The 19,335-nt window shown below is 38.0% G+C and overlaps 3 protein-coding genes and 1 long non-coding RNA gene across 8 annotated transcripts in view; 2 read left to right on the top strand and 2 right to left on the bottom strand.

The window, feature by feature from the left end:
* Positions 1-760: 760 nt before the first annotated feature.
* LOC144016096 (uncharacterized) lies at positions 761-7,615 on the bottom strand. The gene is made up of 3 exons (XR_013282844.1): positions 7,493-7,615; positions 3,194-3,291; positions 761-987 (listed from the first exon to the last, which is right to left on the bottom strand). It is a non-coding gene; the product is annotated as an uncharacterized LOC144016096 (long non-coding RNA).
* Positions 6,500-11,436, top strand: LOC144016093 (uncharacterized). 2 transcript variants are annotated; one of them, XR_013282842.1, is made up of 6 exons: positions 6,500-6,685; positions 7,764-7,874; positions 10,581-10,618; positions 10,707-10,837; positions 11,104-11,244; positions 11,408-11,436. XR_013282842.1 is itself a non-coding variant. In XM_077516768.1 (5 exons), exons 1-5 carry the CDS (start codon positions 6,637-6,639, stop codon positions 11,417-11,419), a joined length of 444 nt encoding a protein of 147 aa, XP_077372894.1. In that variant the 5' UTR covers positions 6,500-6,636; the 3' UTR covers positions 11,420-11,436. The 2 variants fall into 2 exon arrangements, 1 of the variants encoding a protein (XP_077372894.1); XM_077516768.1 differs by lacking the exon at positions 10,581-10,618.
* Positions 11,437-13,359: 1,923 nt separating this feature from the next.
* On the top strand, positions 13,360-16,541 carry aagab (alpha and gamma adaptin binding protein). Its single transcript, XM_077516765.1, has 10 exons — positions 13,360-13,553; positions 13,828-14,018; positions 14,092-14,188; positions 14,280-14,369; positions 15,239-15,322; positions 15,390-15,466; positions 15,541-15,625; positions 15,714-15,818; positions 15,892-15,941; positions 16,037-16,541. Exons 1-10 carry the CDS (start codon positions 13,463-13,465, stop codon positions 16,112-16,114), a joined length of 948 nt encoding a protein of 315 aa, XP_077372891.1. The 5' UTR covers positions 13,360-13,462; the 3' UTR covers positions 16,115-16,541.
* Positions 16,542-17,035: 494 nt separating this feature from the next.
* Positions 17,036-19,335, bottom strand: part of smad3b (SMAD family member 3b) — a 141,747-nt gene continuing 139,447 nt past the window's right edge. For all 4 annotated transcript variants that reach the window (XM_077516761.1, XM_077516762.1, XM_077516760.1 and 1 more), the window contains one exon: positions 17,036-18,934. In XM_077516761.1, the coding sequence (XP_077372887.1) occupies positions 18,811-18,934 (124 nt within the window). In that variant the 3' untranslated portion in view covers positions 17,036-18,810. The remainder of the gene's footprint in view (positions 18,935-19,335) is intronic.

A 19,335-nucleotide genomic window follows, 5' to 3' on the forward strand; every position in this document is an offset into this window, starting at 1 on the left:
GGCCAATCACAATATGAAAAGTGTACACACCCTGTTTAAATGTCTTTTTTTTTTTTTGTGATTTTTTTTTTTTGAAAAACAAACAAAAAACCTGGAATCTCTCTAACTAGTACACTACTAAAAAAAAAATGAAAAGAACGGAGTTTTGATATTTTGGAGCAGTACATATATACATAGCATATACACTGCTCAAAACAATAAAAGGAAACACTTCATTCCTTTCATTTTTTTTAAGCAGTATATTTGGAACTGTTCATAATTCCCTCCACCTTGTCCAAGACCTCAGATGAAGCTGAAGACCACCACCATGTTTCAATGCAGGTACGGTTCTGCAGGTGTGCTTGTGCCAAATATACCTTTTGGAATTACAACCAAAATGTCCAAGCACACCCTTAAGACAGCTGGCTTAAAAATATTTTATTTGAACTAATTTTGGGTAAGTTTTAACCAAGCAGTTTTAATGATGCATAGTCTAAAACCTGCTCTCAAAACTACAAAAAAAAGGGTGTGGAGACTTTTTTTAGATCCACCCTATTTTATATCCACATTATATGATGTGTGGCAAAAATTAGTGGGTCACACAAACTTTCATTGTAATTAATTACAACCTCAACAATATGCACATTTTTGTCACTTCTTTTGTGGCACTGCTTATTAAATGTCAAGCCTAACCTAAATAAGGTATTGCTCAAGATTTGTTTGTGACAACAAAAAAAAAAAACCAAGGCCTCCATCTGTTGACGCTATTAGGTGTAATTTTTACCCTCTTGTGCTTAATGATCCATATGCAAGCTGTGAGAGTGCTTAAGAGTGTATGGCCCCCTTCAGGCGTTGCATGGCTGCAGATCTACATGTCTTTAACCTCTTTGTGTGTGGAAGAGCTCAAACAGGCCCCGGGGCTTTTCGGGAGGCTCAAACATCGTGCCCGAGGCTGCGGGGGGACCCCCTCCTGCCGTACCGCTTCATCCTCCTCTTCTTCCTTTTTCGCTGTTGTTGTACACAGCCAGAGGGGGATATGATGGTTGGTTTATTCTAAAAGCTTACATTGAATTATCAAGAGTCAGCTTCCTCATGCTGAGCCTCAACAAGTCATAATTAAACAAATGTGTCCGTGGTAGCTAATGAAAATTATATTGGGCGCTAAAGAAATTTGGCTTTTCACAGAAACATATTTGTTTAATATGGAATTTAATTGTCACTTTTTAGTGAACAATTATTTTGGAGGGAAAAAAATCATGGTTTTTGGATTTTAAATATTAATTGGCAATAATAATTAGTTTTTCATGAAATATTCATCAGTATTATTTTAGGAGAAACTAATAACTGTCCTCCCCAAATAATGAATCTATTTGGAATCTGCGTTATTGCGTGTATTTCGGCTGAGTGCCCGCCTAATGAGAGTTGTATCTCAAAATAAACGGCAAAACATCCATCTACAGTTTCTGCTGTGAACGGATCAAATATTCATGCTTGTTTGTTCGAACCTTTATAATCTTTCGACACATTCCAAATTGCTATCTTGAATATTAGCTGGCAGAAGAGCAGAAGGCCGTCGTTAAGCATTAAAGCGGTTAATGTATTTTATGGCAAAACAATCTCACGATGATAAAAAGATTCAGGCAATGCGGAACACAGGATGTGGGCTTTGCTTTGATTAAAAGAGCGCGGTTTAGAATAAAGGCCAGTTAAAGTGTTGTGTCCATATGGCCCCAAGGCCCCGAGGCTGTGGGCCTCCACTCGGGGGCCTCGGCACTCTTCCCTCTCCATGGGACCCCAGCTGGTGAAACAAACTCCATTTACGCTTCTGTGCTGCCTCGGCCGCAATTATGGACCTTGGCGGCGGCTCAGCCTCTCTCTACCGTAATTAACGGCCCCGATGCCACAACAATTACAGCTCCGCTCCGCACATACGCCATGAATGAGGGGATGAGCTAATGGGAGCAAAATCAGAGAACAAGAAGTTGGAGATGAATGATGCTCCTTTCAAAAGGAATAAAAAAGTAAAATGGTTGTGCTGCTAGCTCACAGTCATTAGGCTGTAAATAGTTTACACAAAGCTCCCCATTAAATGGCAAAATGCGGTAATTAACACATGACAGAAAATCAAAAGCTATTTGTAAGCATATGAGACATAAGAGCCAGGGGCTTGTGCACAGATTACAACCGTGGTGAATGAATAGTTTAGCAATCATTAAACACATTTTATTTGTTTGGGCTCCGTTTCGGTTTGAACTGCTTTGGAGAACAAATGCTGCTATTTTTTTTTAGTATCATAACAATGTCACAGTTTTAATTCTGAATATTTATTTGTAAAAAGTTGCAGAAAGTTTAAGGTTTGCGGTCCTACTCCCATTTGGCAGATTTTAAAAAATACCATTATGCTTCAACTTTCCTCTCTGAAGTATTGGATGCGCTGTAATTTCACTTTCGACCACAGATGGCAGTGCACATTCACTTTGAGACGTTGCCAATTTGAAGAAGAAGAACACAGATTTAACCTACTATTATGCACTGGTTGTTGCCTCGTAAATGTTTTATTACTAACAAAATTAGAGAGATTTCCTTTAAAATTTTACATAAAATTTACCCTGTAAAACATTTCATGAAAAAATTTAAAAATGATATTGACACTAGGTGCTCCTTTTGTTTAGCTTTTCCCCAAACTGTGTCACATCTTTTCTGGCATTGTGAGTTCACCAAAAAATTATGGAAGAATCTTGTAAGATTTATTTGTAGTAATGTTATGGAAAATTTTGTTTTGTTTTATGAGCATGTTGTTTTTGGTTATTTTCTAAAGAGGGGTAAATATGACAAAGAATTGTTTTTGTGGTAAATTTGCTGATTATATTAGCAAAGTTCTACATACACAAATGTAAATTTGGGACTCACAAACCACGCTTTTCTTTATTTTATAAAGACTTTCAGATATATGCAATCAGTCAGTGGCTGCCAGAATAAAAAGGCTGTGAGGACTTGCGTGAAATTGAGTTATATGGATAAAAACTGACTTTTTATTTTCATTAATATATTTTGTTTTGTTTTGAGTATTGTATTCCCCTGGTATTTTAATATTTGTTTTATGTTTTTTTTTTTTGTCTGTTTTATCGTTGCAGTGGCTTGATCGTCTTGATGGTATTGATGTAAATTTGCAACAGTTGGTTCAATAAAGCATTTAAAAAAAAAAGAAACCTACTGTTATGCTCCAACTTTCCTATATGAAGTATTGGATGTGCTGTAATTCCACTTTCAACCACAGATGGCAGCACACATTCACTTTGAGAGAGCCCCAATCTGAAGAAGAAGAAGATTTTATCATGTACATCTTTGGGCATGATCATTGATGTATATTTTTCCTTTTTTTGTTGGAAAAAAATAATGGCATTTGTTTGCTGTAAACAGAGGGATCAGTAACTGTATCGCTTTTGCTGTCATCACTCAGTTGCCACAAGTCAAAATGGCGGTGTTACTAAGTTTTTGGTCAAATTATTTACTTTTGGAATATCAATTCTGTCAACTCAATGTAGATTTAGAACACAAGCATAAGAATAACAATGCCCTTCGGACCGCATGGCGACCTTTTCTCGTGCGTTTCCCAGCAGTTTGGAATCCAGTCTATTTTTTAACTGCCTCATCTCAACAATGGGCACAATCTTACTGTAATGTCATCTGCTGTTTATCTAGTTGCTAAGATGTTAACTTTAAGTGGCTCATTCCTTGGCATGGGGTATAAATATATATATATATATATATATATATATATATATATATATATATATATATATATATATATATATATAATGGCAATAAACTGTAATTTGTGCAGCTTTTCTAAAACATGCTCTTTGGAGGGAGCCATAAAAACAAAGTGTGATACTTAAAATCATTAATTCAGGCAACAACTGCATGGATCTGAAATGAAGCTATTCAGATGAGATGAGAGTCAATATACAGTTACACTGCATGGCAAAGCAGCAATTTGTGCGAGATTAAACAAAATCAAAAATGTGCCTTTTGACAAAATAAGGATCAGTTTTGTTTGAGACTGCCTGCAGAGAGGCTTCGATATTTAATATTTTTAACAATAATAATACATTGATTTACATTTAATTTTAGTTTTAGAATCTTGGTGTTGATTCTCAGGGTGCGAGGAGTGTACTTCAGGAATGTGCTAAGACACATACTCATTACAAGTCTGCTGGAGAGAAGGGCAGAAAGATTACTGCGGCTACAAAGTTACTTTCCAACGGTTGTTCTTGACCTGATTTATCACTGTGTACACACAACAGATCTATTATTGTAATAGCCAGCAGGCGTTTGACCTCTCCTGTTTTCCAGCAGGTTGAATTGATAAAAGCTGCCGATGGGAGGCCCATCCTATCCTTCACGTCTTTAATGTGTGCTAGCAATGAGCTCCTTGGGAATACAACTAATTACTCCACATCTGTATTTATTTGATCCGCAAGGAATTATCCCTTCTGTCACTGGCAGAATGCGCTGGCAGCCATAGGTAGCAGTGATTCATCTCAGCAACACGTCTGGTGCGTTGTAACAACAAAACAGTGGGGAGATCAATAGAAATAAATGAAGAATATCCACTCCACGGTAATGCAAAAGGGTGTAATAAATGCATAGATAGACAGGATGTTAAACGCTAATGCAGAAATTTTATCAGATTGAGGCCATAAAAAAACAATGCACAAACTCTAAAAATGTAGCCGTTAAATGGAGTTAATCAAAACAAAGAAAGCGGGATGTAAACCATTAAACGTATAATAATTAAATCAAACTATATCCCTCTGATGTGTTTACCCCAAAACAAAACAGATGTTCAATTTCAAAAGCAAAGTGTGGCTCCACTGAAAACAGTACACTACTTGGTTACCATCTCCTCTACCACCCCCTACAGGATCATTCACAAACTGCACATACTTGCAGCGTTTCCCACACGATATTGAGAAAAGGGACACATTTCCATCCATCCATCCATTTTCTTGACCGCTTATTCCTCACAAGGGTCGCGGGGGCTGCTGGCGCCTATCTCAGCTGTCTCTGGGCAGTAGGCGGGGGACACCCTGGACTGGTTGCCAACCAATCGCAGGGCACACAGAGACGAACAACCATCCACACTCACACGCACACCTAGGGACAATTCGGAGCGCCCAATTAACCTGCCATGCATGTCTTTGGAATGTGGGAGGAGACCGGAGTACCCGGAGAAGACCCACGCGGGCACGGGAAGAACATGCAAACTCCACCCAGGAAGGTCCGAGCCTGGACTCGAACCGGAGACCTCAGAACTGGGAAGCGGACGTGCTAACCACTCGACTACCGTGCCGCCCGGGACACATTTATATTAGAAAAAAAAATCATGGCAAACCACCAAATAATTTACTCAAAATCTTGGGCTGTTTAGTTGAACAGAACACTTTTATTCTGTTGTACAAATGGCAGTTGTTTTCTGTTGAAGCGCTGGCCTATTTACAACCTAAATTCCAACGTTTGCTCCATAGAATTGTATTGATTTATTTCCAACTGTCTCTTTCTCTCGGCTGCACTGCTTCCAATACATGGATGTAGGATTTATTTTGTTCACCCAAAATTAGAGTTCAGCTTCTATGTGCTGCCATGTCAATCTAATCTACCAACGGTCTTCAGAATCAATATTACTGGCTAAAACTATATTCACAATGGGACTGTTTCTTTAACTGATCAAATGTCAAATCAAGCCATGCAAGTCTACAAATGTACAAATGTACAGTGAAACAGTAAATGGCCCATCAATTCGGTTAGGATTCCTCCTTTTGTCTTAACACTACTCTCTAGCTTGTAAAAATTATGACATACAGTAAATAAAATGTTGTCAAAATAAAATTTTGAGGGTGCTTGGATTTATTTTAGGGGTGTTTCAGCACCCTCAAAAATGTGCCTGTGGTTTCAGCAACGCTCCTGAAGCCCAAGATAACAGGTCGGTGGGAGGTGTGTGCCCCCGATTGAATGGCAAATAACTGACACCTCCTCAGCCACGCCCTCTATCTCCGATTGGTTGTTTTTCCTTAGCCGCGGTGGTTTCTTAAAAATCCCATTAGAGGTACAAGATGGGACAAGAAAGGGCTGTTTTTTCCATAGATCATTTTATTAATGTACTATTTTTATCTCATTAACAAGTATGACAAAAAAGTGTTCTTTATTATTATTATTATTATTATTATTATCATTATTATTATTACAACCTCACCCTCTAGGTTTATTCCATCACGCAGGGCTCCAGACTGTTAAGTGCAACTAAAATTTCCATCCACTTGTACCAGTGCAACCAGTAAATTTGCTGATTTTAAAGGTGGGCTCAAGGATATTTTTTGTGGCTGCGTCTTCCGGGTGGATCATCTTAACGATTGTTTCTCGATCCTGTCACTCAATAACGACGTCGTGCGTACTCGTTCCTAGCTGCGCATGCGCACTTCGAGTGTTTGTAGCATGTAGCCAGAGTCGTGTAGTGAGCTTCGGATTCGGCCATTTATCGTTGTAGCTCCACCTAGCTGACCATGTACTTTGAAAATAGCTGAGAGCCGCAGGAGGACGTCTGTATGAAGCAAGGCCGGCTGCCGAGATTGATGAAGATGATGATGATGAGCTCGGATGTTAGCGACATTTGAGAGGCGTTTCCCCCAGACGAGCAGGAAAGCTGGTAGGATGGTCTTCCGCATGCAGTTTTTTTTAAACGTGACAAACAGATGTTTGGCATCCACTTTTTGAGAACATCATTGAATCTACCTTTATTATATATTTTTAATATATATAATTACTGTTGTTGAATATTATTCATTTCTGTCAAACTTCTCCACACTTCAACCCATATACAGTATCAGTAATATAGTGAAAATGAGTGGAATGAATATTTATTTTGCAAGTCAATTTATAGTGTGTGCCCTGAACCATTTTATTGTATTTCAGGTTAGGAACTACTGAGCTCAGTAAAAAAAAAAAAAAAAAAAAAAAGTTAGTCTGGAGGCCTGCCACTGATTAATGGCAACAGGTGTGCTCAGGTTGATTGTACCTTCCGCCATCTAGTGGTAGAGCATTTAATTGTTCTGCCCGTCACTATGATGAAAAACGAAACACTATTTGTTGTAAATAAATAATCATTTTTGTGACAATGGAATAAAAGAAATATGAAATTGGATCGTGTCACACAGACACACTTGACGATCTCTCAATAATGTGCCTCGGGCCTGCATGGTGGTTTAGTATCACAGCTCTATAGACAGCTCAGCACATGCAGCTCACATTTCCTCTCAATTCCTTTCAGGAAATAGTATGAAGGAGTAGAAATCAGACAGTTAAAGCTGAAAGAAAAAAAGAAAACTGAAATTACAGGCTAGATTAATAGTACAAGATGTCCTCTAGATGCTACGGAACTTATGTCCCGCTGAAAAATATGACATGCAGAAGATGAGGTTCCATGCAAAGGTATTATGGTATGTCAACCCCCTACCTTTTTTGTTTATATGCCGATGTGGATGTTCCGCAGGACGGAAAATTGCCTCGAGCTCAACCACACGGCTCTTGAGGGTATCCTGTCAGAACAAGGCCACAAAATATGCCAACACCGCTGCTTCCTATCTTCTCTAATTGCCTTACTCCAAATGTGTATCTCGGCACAACTATACCCCCTGTTGAGTTCCCTAATAGACCTTGGGGGTGGGGTCGTTAAGTCTAATCATACAGAGGTGTAGTCTGATGATTAATTTGGGATGATATTTCAGCGGGGGAGGACCTGTTGCATCATGTCCAGCCACCGCTGGGCTCCATCCAGCAACACCTCCAGGAGCGCACTCTGGATTTCTGCCTGAGCCACAATCCTCAACTGAATCAAGGTAATTAAATGATTGGATTCATGCTAATTAACAACAATGGGGTTCAACTTTCTAATTATCCTTGTTCACACAGCACCCTCTGTAGCCACCCCGAGTGCACATAAAGCGTTCCATCTGCTAGTAATTAGGCCCAATAATTTTAGACGCCTGCAAAAATGATTTACAATGCGCACGCCTGATTATAGTCGAAATGTGAGCGCGGCGGTTCAATCGGAACAGGGATCATAGTTTGCGCTGCCTTGGATGCAAAAAGACAATTTTGTCTTCACTTTATTAGATTTTATCACAGCGGGAAAACAACACCTTTGTGCCAATTGCAAATATTTAACGTAATGGCTTTTCATTTGCCTAATCTGCAAATTAAAGGGCAATTGAGACAAAATTGTTCTGCTCCGCGGCATGAGGACAGTCATCTTCATGCAGAGAATTATTTTGAATGAGACTGACTTCCTCCGTGGCCACCGATTTGTGAGACTGGATGTGTGTGAACAGAAGCGGACGCTACCTAATGAAATGATGTGGATAATGGTTCGTTCGGAAGACCGGGTGTGTTTCCAGTTGGCTGCCAGATGCTGAGGATGGAGAGAGGAAGTGATCACAGGCACAAATCATCACATCGCTGCATTGCTCAAACACATCAAAGCAATCTCTCTCTGGGCGAACAGAAGCAAACCAAGCATAAAAAAACACTTTAATTAATTTAGGCGTTTACTTTAGAAACATCTTCTCACAATTAACCCAATCAGCGAGGTACATGATGCCACTGCCAGGGGAAGATAAGCAGGTTTAATTAACAGGCGTTGAATGTTTAAAGAGAGAGAACATACATTTTGCGCGTGTATACACACACCGAGTGGCGCTAAAACTAAATGAACTTGGAGGTGCTAATTAATGAAGTGTCAGTGCTCTTAAACATGTCCAACCTTGATGAGTGCACAGAGATCTTTGCTGATAGGGAAAACATGCAACCGCATTATTTAGTCATGGAAAAAAGCTGTATTCCGTGACAATAAAAGGTTCTGCTCTTATGTTATGTAATATTGTATGCAGACAGTCCACAGATTCAAAGGAATGGATTTTAGACAATATGTAGCATCAAAAATTGCTGCTCCTAAAACATGAAATTTTGCTCCTCACATATGACCACAAACATCCTAGCAAGATGTATGACAAAAATGCCATTTTTAAATCTTGACAAAATACATGTAATCGGCAAATAGCAAAAATTCTCATGTTGGGTAATAACTAGAAAATTGCTGCTCCCAAAAATGGGCATGAATACTAAGTTAATACGTCATACCATAAACAAACACAGTCCTTTTATGTGAAATAAAATGTGACATTTTGCTCCTCACACACGACCACAAATATCCTACCAAGATGGATGACAAAAATACCATTTTTAAATATTGACAAAATACATGTTGGCCCGCGAATAGCAAAAATTCTCATGTTGGGCAGTAACTACAATGATAAATAAATATATAAATTAGTGCTGTCAAACGATTAAAATATTTTTAACTAATTAATCGCATAATTTTCTGTAATTAATCGTGATTAATCACAATGTACTTTCTGGACTTGGATTCCATAGCTCTGCTAATTAAGCTATTTGAATATTGCTCTTCAAAGTGTGCAAATCACTTAAGAGTTCTCCAACAAGCACCAAGCAAGTAAATCAGAAAGTAATACTACCTATAGTCCATGTTTAGTCATCTTCTTCCCTCTTGTGACACTTCCAAATGTGGCTGCAAACTGAGTTAACTGTTTAAAAAAAAATAAAGTAACGCTTTAATGAATTTAATCTCCAGAGTTAACACTTTAATTTTGACGACCCTAAAATAAATATATATTTTTGGAAACCCCTAAAATTCTTCAAAAAAATCCGGAGAAGCCTCCATTATGGTTTTTTCCTGCAAAAAAATAATAAATAAATAAATAATAGAATAATAATAATAATAAATGGGGGTTGGCTTCCCCCCCACTCCCACCCCTTCAAAAAAAAAGAAAAGAAAAAGAAAAAAATTTACAAATGAAAAAAATATATCTTTTGAAAAAAAATCACAAATGGGTAAATCCATGCTAGTGAAAGAAGAAAAAAAAAACATTTTTGAGCTATTTAATTTATTTTTTCAATTATTTGAGGGGTCACCCACAGTGTGGGCCACATGCGGCCCACGGGCAACCAGTTGCCTATCCCTGAATTAGACTGTGAGTTTCAAAATCTTCCTTCCACACCATATGTGCTCACCCCAGGCATCATCTGCGCTTTGATAGATTTTGTGGTAACCAACACAAGTTTAAGACACCCTGTGCTGGATGTGGAAAAGCAAGAGGTTTCATTTTTTTAAGCTTTTTTTTCTTTTCTTTTCTTTTTTTTTTTTTTTAACTAGAGAAGAACTTCTTAACTTTTATTTATTACCATTATTATTATTACCATCCTCTGACCCACCAGGGTCAACCCAACAGTTGAAAGACAAACAAACAAACAAACAAACTGACCCAATAGTTTTGTGTGTAGTGCATCATAGATAACTCAAATAGAATAAATTGAAAACTGAAAAACTTCTGGCGCCTTCTAATTGTTATTCTCGCCTTGATTCAAATGTGTCATCACTCATAAAACATAAGTTTGGGCAGATCCTCCTGACGCCACCTAATGTGCACTCCCCACCGCCCCCCCACCACCATCCTTGTTCTCCGCAGACCACTGAGCTCTCTGACAGACCACAGGAAGAGGCCAGGTGCTGAGAGATGCTGCGCTTAAAGGCACACATCTGTCTCCTACTGGGCTGTGAAAACGGGGCACCGACCATTTTTTTTTTTTTACAGAGAAGCCCAATCCCCTGTCTCAGGTGCAGCATATTGTAAAGCTTGTGCGACTTTCAGAAGGAGGAGTCGGCAGATCGCCAGTGATTAGCAGTTGGGGAAGCTACGGCTGTCTTATTGGCATGCTAGAGCAGGTACGAGCGTCTGTCCTGAGACAGCTGTCGAGCACTAGCCCATAGCGCAGCAATCAAGCGCCTGTTTCTTTCGAAGAATGCTGATGTGCTGCAATCTGCTGCTTTCTGCGGCCAACTCTTCCATCTGTACAATATCACGGTGACAGTCTCGTCTTGTCACGTCATGTCAGGCGCCGAGTCGCCGAAACATAAGTGTGGAAAGTGTGGAAACTATATCTAAAAGGAATACCGACCTTTGCAGAAAATGGATGTGTTTGTTGTGACAGGGGAGGGCTGTCAGCGCTCAGCCCGGTGACCTTTATGTCACCATTGCTCTGTGCGTGAGACCTTTAAGCGACGATGAATGCGGAGGGCTCTACCATCACTCTTCACTCCAGCATGAAGAGTCGATCCTGCAGACTGAAGGAGTAAATATAAGCCAATTCATCTTAGTTCATGGGCTTCATGTGCAATTAATATCAAAACATTATGGACAAAAGGAATCAATGTAAACCTTTTCAAAGTGAATAACTGAAAAATATGATGTTCCATTAACCATCCATCACTTTCTATACTGCTTGTCCTCATTAGGGTCGCACGTGAGCTGGAACGTATCACAGGTAATTTTAGGTCATACAGGTCACATACAGACAAACAATCATATTATGGACAATTTAATTTCCTCAATTCATCTTGCATGTATTTTTCTGGAATGTGGGAGTCGTGCCAGAAGATGCAAACTCCACAAAGCAAGGCCTATCTGAGATTCAAACCCAGAATCTTTCCACTGTGCAGGGCAAAAGTGCTGCTATGATGAGAATGCTTTCTTATATTTTGATTAGTGTCTGTTTCCCGACAAAAAGAGTGAATAATGAGAAATTATGACTCATAACAAAATAGCGCAATCGTTCATCAACATCAAAATATTGAGGTCACATTCTCTGCTGTGGTAAGGACACAAAATACAGTATAAAACAATTGTACAGGAAGCTGTACAAATCCATCAATAATTTTACTTTTTTTTTGCATTACCAAGTAATAATTGAATTTTATTATACCAAATTCCACTCTTTAATGTATATTATTGATGTATGAGGTAGAGCTGTCAAATGATTAAAATTTTTAATCAGATTAATCACATCTTGGAATTTTTATTAATCATAATTAATTGCTTAATTAAAGGCTTTTTAGCAAAAAATTTTACTGACAAATTTGAAGAGCGCTTGTTAGGATGTCTTCAAAAAAAAATGTATCCACTGCACACGCTCATCCTCCTCTTTTTCTAATCGGTTAATTACTTGCATAATTTAAAATAGAAAAAATGACCCCAATATTTTGACATGAACAAATATTCTGAATGTCATACACTAACATTTATTAAATGCTTTACTTTAAATCATGGAGTTATGTAAATTGCTCAAACACAACCTGTGCTACCTTTAACTTAACCATCAGCTGTCAGCTAAAGGATCATTCTGCGCTCAAAATTAATGTTGTGATTAATCTGCGTTAATACATGAAAAATGCGTTAATTTTTTTGTGTGATTAATTCATTAGTTAACGCTTTAACTTTGAAAGCACTTGTATTAAGATGCACAGAACTGATAGTGGGCAAGAGTACCCTCTATGAATGCACTAACCTACATTCATCTTACATTAACCTACATTTATAGTTCTTACTTCTCTTGCTCTTTTGCTGCACACATCTAAAAGGATCCTGATCCACACATATTGAGTATAATTATGAACTTAGAAAGCAAGCACACTGTAAACATGGACTTGTGTTGACCTAAAGAGCTGTGAAAATGAAACATTCACCACTCATATCACACTTTAAGAATCACTGTTTATAGCATTAAAAAAAAAAAAATAATACAAAGATTTAAATTGGAGGTAGGCAAAGTGTCAAGGGCTACATATGATTATTAAAAGGGACAGCTGGGCCAAGTATGGTATCGATACTGCACCAAAAGAAAAAAAACGTAAAAGAATATAATGTGATAAGCACAACAAATATTTTAACGTGATACGTTTCATGTTTTAATGTTGTAAGTTTCACGTTAAACCTTCTTTACTCCTACACCTTCCATTTATGCACACATGCTGTACATACATGGGAGCTGGGTGCTGTAATATAACAGTGGGTAAAAGAAATATTAATATACTGTACATCCTTATTCCGATATATTACCCCTGTAAGTCATTATTATAATTAACATAACTAAAACATTGACATAGTTAGATTCAATTGACCAATTCCATTTTCTGGACCGCTTAATTAAATTTTATTTTTTTATTTTTTTTATGTTACTGTTTACGCTAAATAAATCAACCAATTATTTAATGACATGAAAGACTGAAACATAAAAAAACTAACCTAATGAACGTTTTTTTTTTCGGTGAGATGCATTTTAGCTTAACAAGAAAAGAAAAAGAAATGTAAAATAATATGTTGATAATGTTTCTAGAGCACAGGCGAAGCAAATTAAAACGTTACTAAAAACAATAATATTTGCATTAGGCTGCCATTGAACCGGAAGACTTTGTTAGAGTTGAAAGTTCATCGAAGTGCTCCCCCCCAACCATACATCACGTGACGGTAGCAGCCACCGGAGCTTAGCTGTAGCTGTAGCATTTTTACTGAAAATGTCAGACTCGGAGGAAGCTACAATGCCTATCCCCTGTGTGGTTGTCACCAGCAGTGACGCCACTTTTAAAGAAGAAGAAATTATAAAACGTAAGCGTCGTAAAGACACTTAGCTTTCGGAAATGTAGAAATGATGTCAAACATGCTAACGCTAGCGAACATGTTTACCTTCAATTGCTCGGAAATTCGCTAAAATATTACACATTGCGCGGAAATAAATGAGCTTATAAATATAGATGTTAACTGGTTAAAGTGGTGTGATTTTGGAGCTAACCGTGCAAACGTGGAAGCAACTTAGCCAAACGATACACTCAAGTTTCCTGTCCGTGTGGCCACGACAGTTATTTGTGTGTTTCTGTCACAGAAATTCTCGGTTCGAAGACGTTGCCAGAGGCGAGCAAACGAGAACAAACAGTAGTGTGGTATCCATGGACCATCAACAACAAGTATTATACAGCAGATGTCAGGCTATGTGTCGTACCTAGCACTTTTCAAATGTCGTCAGAGATTGCACAATCCATGCAGGCTTTCGTTGCTTATTTTGATAGTACAAAGGTATGTGATTATAATATATTGGAAATGTCAACACATTGATGTCTTGAAACTGACTGTAATGTACATTTTGCAGAAGGATGGTTTGGAAAAGCTTCATCCATGGATATCAGTAGTGGAGGACATTACTCCAGAGGTGCTGATTCTAGTGTGTGACAGAGTTTGTGAAGACGGTATGTTTCCTCCACATTGCTGCAGTGTGAAATTGTTCATACAGTTCTGCGTAGTATTTGTATGTCTTGCTAAAACTGTTTGTTTTTCAAGGTGTTACCAGACATGAAGCACAACAGTGGTGTTTGTCTCACAGCTTTGAGCTGGTGGAGCTCAATCCTCAGGAGTTGCCCGATGAAGATGGTGAGGGACACTTAAGACATTCATTTTCTTTATGCACAACCTAATTTGAATGAATACAGATACATGCTGTAAAGAGCTTCTACAAAAATCACAATATAAAACGTACCGTGTTTAATCTCCATATAGTGTATGTACAGGAGAGACTAAATACAAATATTGTAGAAAAGCCCTTTTATTTCTGTATTTAATTTTCAGAAAGTGAAATTCTTTTAAGGATGAATTACACATGCGTACTAATTCCTACCTGATTGGGATATAATTTGCTTCAGAAGTAAAGTAACCTAAAAAAAAACAAACTTTTTATGTGTAGTGATTCTTAACTACAATTAAAAACTTTGCGTCCATTTTGTAATTGCTTTTTTTTTGTAAAGAAACACTTTTTGGAAGTTTTTTTTTTTAATATATATATATATAATTGGAAGGTAACTGCATTCAAAAATAACAGTCCAGGCCAGAGGTTTTTTAAACTGAAAACTATTTTTTGGGTACTTTCAGGGCTACCAATTCAAAATAACACATTTTCCTTAAATTATTTGCGGTTATTTCATCGCCCTTGTGTCGCCTTGTGTAGCTTGTTCCCATGAATTCTAAGATTCGGTCATGTGGTACAATACTGACCTTTGAACTGTATTTTTTTTTTTTTTTTTTTAATATTTCAAAATTTATACTAATCCAAGTGAGATTTAAAACAACCACCAAAAAGTTACTGTACATGTCTTATGTAACACCGTAGCCATAACTTGCGTTGTTCAAGGTTCTTAATAGTAATTTCCATCTTTCTATATTTTATGACTCTCATTAAACTGATAATTGTCTTTGTATTGACTCTCATTCATTCATACATGTATTTCTAACCTCTTTATGTGCAGATGACTTCCCAGAATCCACAGGAGTGAAGAGAATTGTCCAGGCACTCAATGCAAATGTGTGGACCAGCGTGGAGATGAAAGATGGTCAGATAAAATTGTTTTTTTCTATTATATTATACCATATTAATTTTTTTTTGACGTCACCTAACAGGGAACAGTCAGAGCTTTGGACTAATGAGCAGTTTGGTGGCTGCAAGACACAACAATCCTCGCAGCTGTCAAGATCAAGTTAGTGGCACCATAGCTTATATAAATTATTCTCAGGCTAGTTTGAAATGATTTGGTTAATAATTCTGTTACAGTCTGCAAGTCTACCAGCAGAGGTCATACTTGCTAATGAAGTAACTCATACAGAGGCAGACAGTTCATCAGAGAACACAGTTGTTGGTGAGAAAATGGTTGTATTACAAATTACATTTGAATTGTCTTGTATTATTGTGTATATGGTTCGAAAATCAACTGTTGCTCATTTCAGATGCAATGACAAATTTAGACATTCAGGAGCTTGCAAATCTCACAGCTGGAGATGCAGACGTGGATAACTTTGAACGCCTTTTCACCAAATTAAAAGAGATGAAAGGTAAATTGAGTCGAAACACACATCCATGTAATATATCAAATAAGATAATGTCTTTCTCCTGGCCAACTCACAGACAAAGCTTCATCATTACCTCATGAGCAGAGAAAGGTTCATGCAGAGAAGGTAAACAACTGCTTCGACTACACTAAAAGAGTCGTGGAGTAACCTCAAAATAACTACAAGAATACATCCGAACTGCCGTTATTTCTGCATTCCAGGTAGCAAAAGCTTTTTGGATGGCCATCGGCGGCGATGATGATGAGATAGATGGCTTATCATCGGGTGAGGAGAGCTAACGGAAGTGAGCTGTGAAATCCCCGTCAACATATCTCTTCCCTACCTTTCCTGGCTCTCGCGCGAGATCCAGCGCCTCCTCAAATGGCCGCTTGCACTTGGAAAGTGGAAGTGCTCGTGGATGTACGGTAGGCAGGTTTGGCGTCTTCAAAGTGGCATTTACTGATATTGGAGACAAGCGAGGCAATAAAAAGGGTCTTCCTCAGTGATTGAAGCATAAATAACAAATGATTATTACTTTTATGTGTTATCCTTGGGTTACAGTTGTCACAAATATTCCTACAGTGGCACAATGTGCCTTGTTTTAAGATTAACTGTCATACAAACATACCGAATATTCTGTCAAGTCACAAAGGATGAACTGTCAGACACAATAATGAACATTGTGTAATATCAACATAAAGCCTTTTTGTCTTTGTCGCATGTGAATGGCTCTTTTCATTTCTTCTGGCTGGTGCGCTGTGTGTAACTGTTCATTTTGACATGTAAATACAATACAGTGAATGCAGTGTTTCCCAAGCCTGTATTGAGCCAAGCCACATACTTTACATTTGGAAACTGTCAAGGCAGGTTACCAAAAAAAAAAAAAAAGTCAGAGGAAGGAAAAAGCATCGCCTTTATATGGCCGCTGCATCTTTTGCTTGTGGTGGTGGAAGAGCTTTTAATTTTTCTGCTTGCATTATTTGACAAATGCATTATTTGTAATATTTTTTTTGACCCATTAGCCGCGCAATGAATGATTATCAAATAAATCAATTTTAATAATCCATGCCATGGCAAGGTGGATGGGAATCACTGCATTAATGGATGTACTTACATTAGTTACAAAAAATGTCTTTATTCAGATTCTTACCAGGGAAAAATAAACATGTCAATACAAACCAATCCACTGCACGCTGTCAGAAAAAAGGCAATCTTGAAAATTGTTGCATTCTATCACTTTATGGCATTGGAAGCAAATACTTGACATTTATTTTACTCTTATTAGATGTTTTGCATAAAGTAAAAGGCTGCAAAAGAATAGATTTCACTCAGTGACTGAACAAAATAAAATGTAAGTACAAGAGATAGTGAAGACCACAAGAGCAGACAAAGTTCTCTCTAGCCAAATACTGCGTGACTGATTTAATAGATTAGGGATTATGTGAACTTTAAGAGCATGATGAATAGTCATTGACATGGCAACTTCAAAGACTCTGACCAAGGACAGCAGGCTAATTACACATGCCTTCCACTGTAGCATTGAAAATACATTTAGACACGCCAAAAAAAACAAAAACAAACTAGAACTAAAGCAATACACCAATCAATAAAAGTGCATCATCAGTCACTCACATAGAGCAAATTGGCCACTGGTTGGTACGATGCGATAAGACCTTTGTTTCAATCCAAACATGCCTCAACAACTGTGCAAAACTATGTTTAATCAGTCAGTGTTATGTGCACTAAACTTATGTATTAATAAGTTGATCAGAGCTGAGAAAAGTCAGCATTAAAGCAGGCAGCCAATTAAGTCTACACCTGCTTGTGCCTTATTTTCAACCGTGTGCAGTCCCGTTTTCATCGATGCATAACTACGGTACAAGAAATCACAAGCTATAAATAGTTATGTACAATCATACTGAGGGAATAATAAAATATTTCCATGCAGGACAGACAGTATGCAAAAATAACTTAGAAATTATTTTTATTTATTTTTTTCCACAGAGTAAAATAGTTTTCCATATTTTTATTTTTATTTTTTTTTAAATCTAAGAACTAATGGTGCTGATCTTGTTTAAAATAGATAAACACCTATTAGGTAATCATCTAATTCTCATTAATATGATGAAATATTGTGGGTCAGGGGAAGTACCTCATACTTAAAATGTGACATTAATTTTATCACATTTATCATGGTCATTTTAAAGCGTTGTACTGGAACACAATGACCAATAATTAATTTAATTCATTCATAGAATCAATGTTTTAAATTCTGATAAACTCTGTTGTCATGCCAACCTGGTAAAATTGAGATTATGGGAGGGAGGAAGGGACATTCAGAAATTCACGAAATTTGTATTAAGGTTTCTGTTGTATTTCCTGAGAAAAATCAATGAAAATGTAAGAGAAAGATGAAAGTAAATTGTCTCGATCTGCCACCAAGTGTCATTAAGATAAAAAAAATAATAAATCCTGTCATCTTTGTTGGTGGAATGACAATGGCATCACTATGAACATAAGACTGTTCCTGTGCTACTTAATATCGCAATGAGAAATGACGGATGTGTCTGAAAAATACAGATAATATCCGATGGCCGCACATGGAACACGCAGAACAAAGGCCCATCACATGGGTTCACTTAAACCAGGGGTGGCAAACTGCGGTCCTCGAGGGCCGGTGTCCTGCAGGTTTTGCAGATTTCCCTACTCGAAGTGCAGCTGATTCCAATTAACAGGCTCGTTATCAGGTTTCTGCAGAGCTTGCTGATGAGCTGATCATGAATCAGCTGTGTTGAAGAAGGGAAATATCCAAAACCAGCAGGACTGCGGCCCTCGAGGACCGGATCTCGCCACCCCTGACTTAAACAGTGCAAAGCAAAAGTGCAGCACGTGTGTGAGGTTAACCGTTGTCGGCAAGGAAGGCCGATCCGATGAAAAGCGTCGTTCCTTATCTGCACTGAGAGAACGAGAAACCCGAGTCATCTCGTGGCTGCCTCTAAGACACGCTAGAGCAGTGGATGCTGGGAGAACCCATCTGTATGAGAACTTTGTCCAGCCACTGCAAGGGACCATTCAGATGCAGCTCTATCCAGCAGGGGGTGCTGGTCACTGTCTGACGTCTGCCAAACAGAAGAAAGGTGAGACAATTTACGTGACACTAATATTGTGGTTTCTTAGTGTGTTTTTTTTTTTAAAAGTTAAATTGTATTATGATAATATCAGTCAGTTGTAGAATGTTAATTAAGCAACAAAAAAACCGTTTTTATCCTTCTCAGGGGCGGCCATTTTGCCATTTGCTGTCAACTGAAAATGACATCACAGTGCCTATAGAGGAAACTATACAAAATAAAGCCGAGCTCCAAATTGCATTCTACTACACTGCGATGAACGATTTGATGAATAAATTGTTCAGCCTTATCCCGAAGTCATCCAAGGTGCCAGAAACACAAGCAGGACTCTGGCCTTTTGGGAATCCCCCCTCGTGTCTCTGATACAAGTTCACCTCCCACTGCATGCCTGC

This window comes from Festucalex cinctus, chromosome 3, assembly GCF_051991245.1.
Source record: "Festucalex cinctus isolate MCC-2025b chromosome 3, RoL_Fcin_1.0, whole genome shotgun sequence".
In the NCBI taxonomy this organism is placed as follows: domain Eukaryota; kingdom Metazoa; phylum Chordata; class Actinopteri; order Syngnathiformes; family Syngnathidae; genus Festucalex; species Festucalex cinctus.

Coding starts and splice junctions, on each gene's coding strand:
- aagab (XM_077516765.1), top strand. CDS start 13,463: ATGTCAGACTCGGAGGAAGCTACAATGCCTATCCCCTGTGTGGTTGTC. Junction 15,323..15,389: donor CAGCGTGGAGATGAAAGATG/GTCAGATAAAAT, acceptor GTCACCTAACAG/GGAACAGTCAGAGCTTTGGA. Junction 15,467..15,540: donor CTCGCAGCTGTCAAGATCAA/GTTAGTGGCACC, acceptor ATTCTGTTACAG/TCTGCAAGTCTACCAGCAGA.
- LOC144016093 (XM_077516768.1), top strand. CDS start 6,637: ATGTTAGCGACATTTGAGAGGCGTTTCCCCCAGACGAGCAGGAAAGCT. Junction 6,686..7,763: donor CCAGACGAGCAGGAAAGCTG/GTAGGATGGTCT, acceptor ATGATATTTCAG/CGGGGGAGGACCTGTTGCAT. Junction 10,838..11,103: donor TTATTGGCATGCTAGAGCAG/GTACGAGCGTCT, acceptor TTGTTGTGACAG/GGGAGGGCTGTCAGCGCTCA.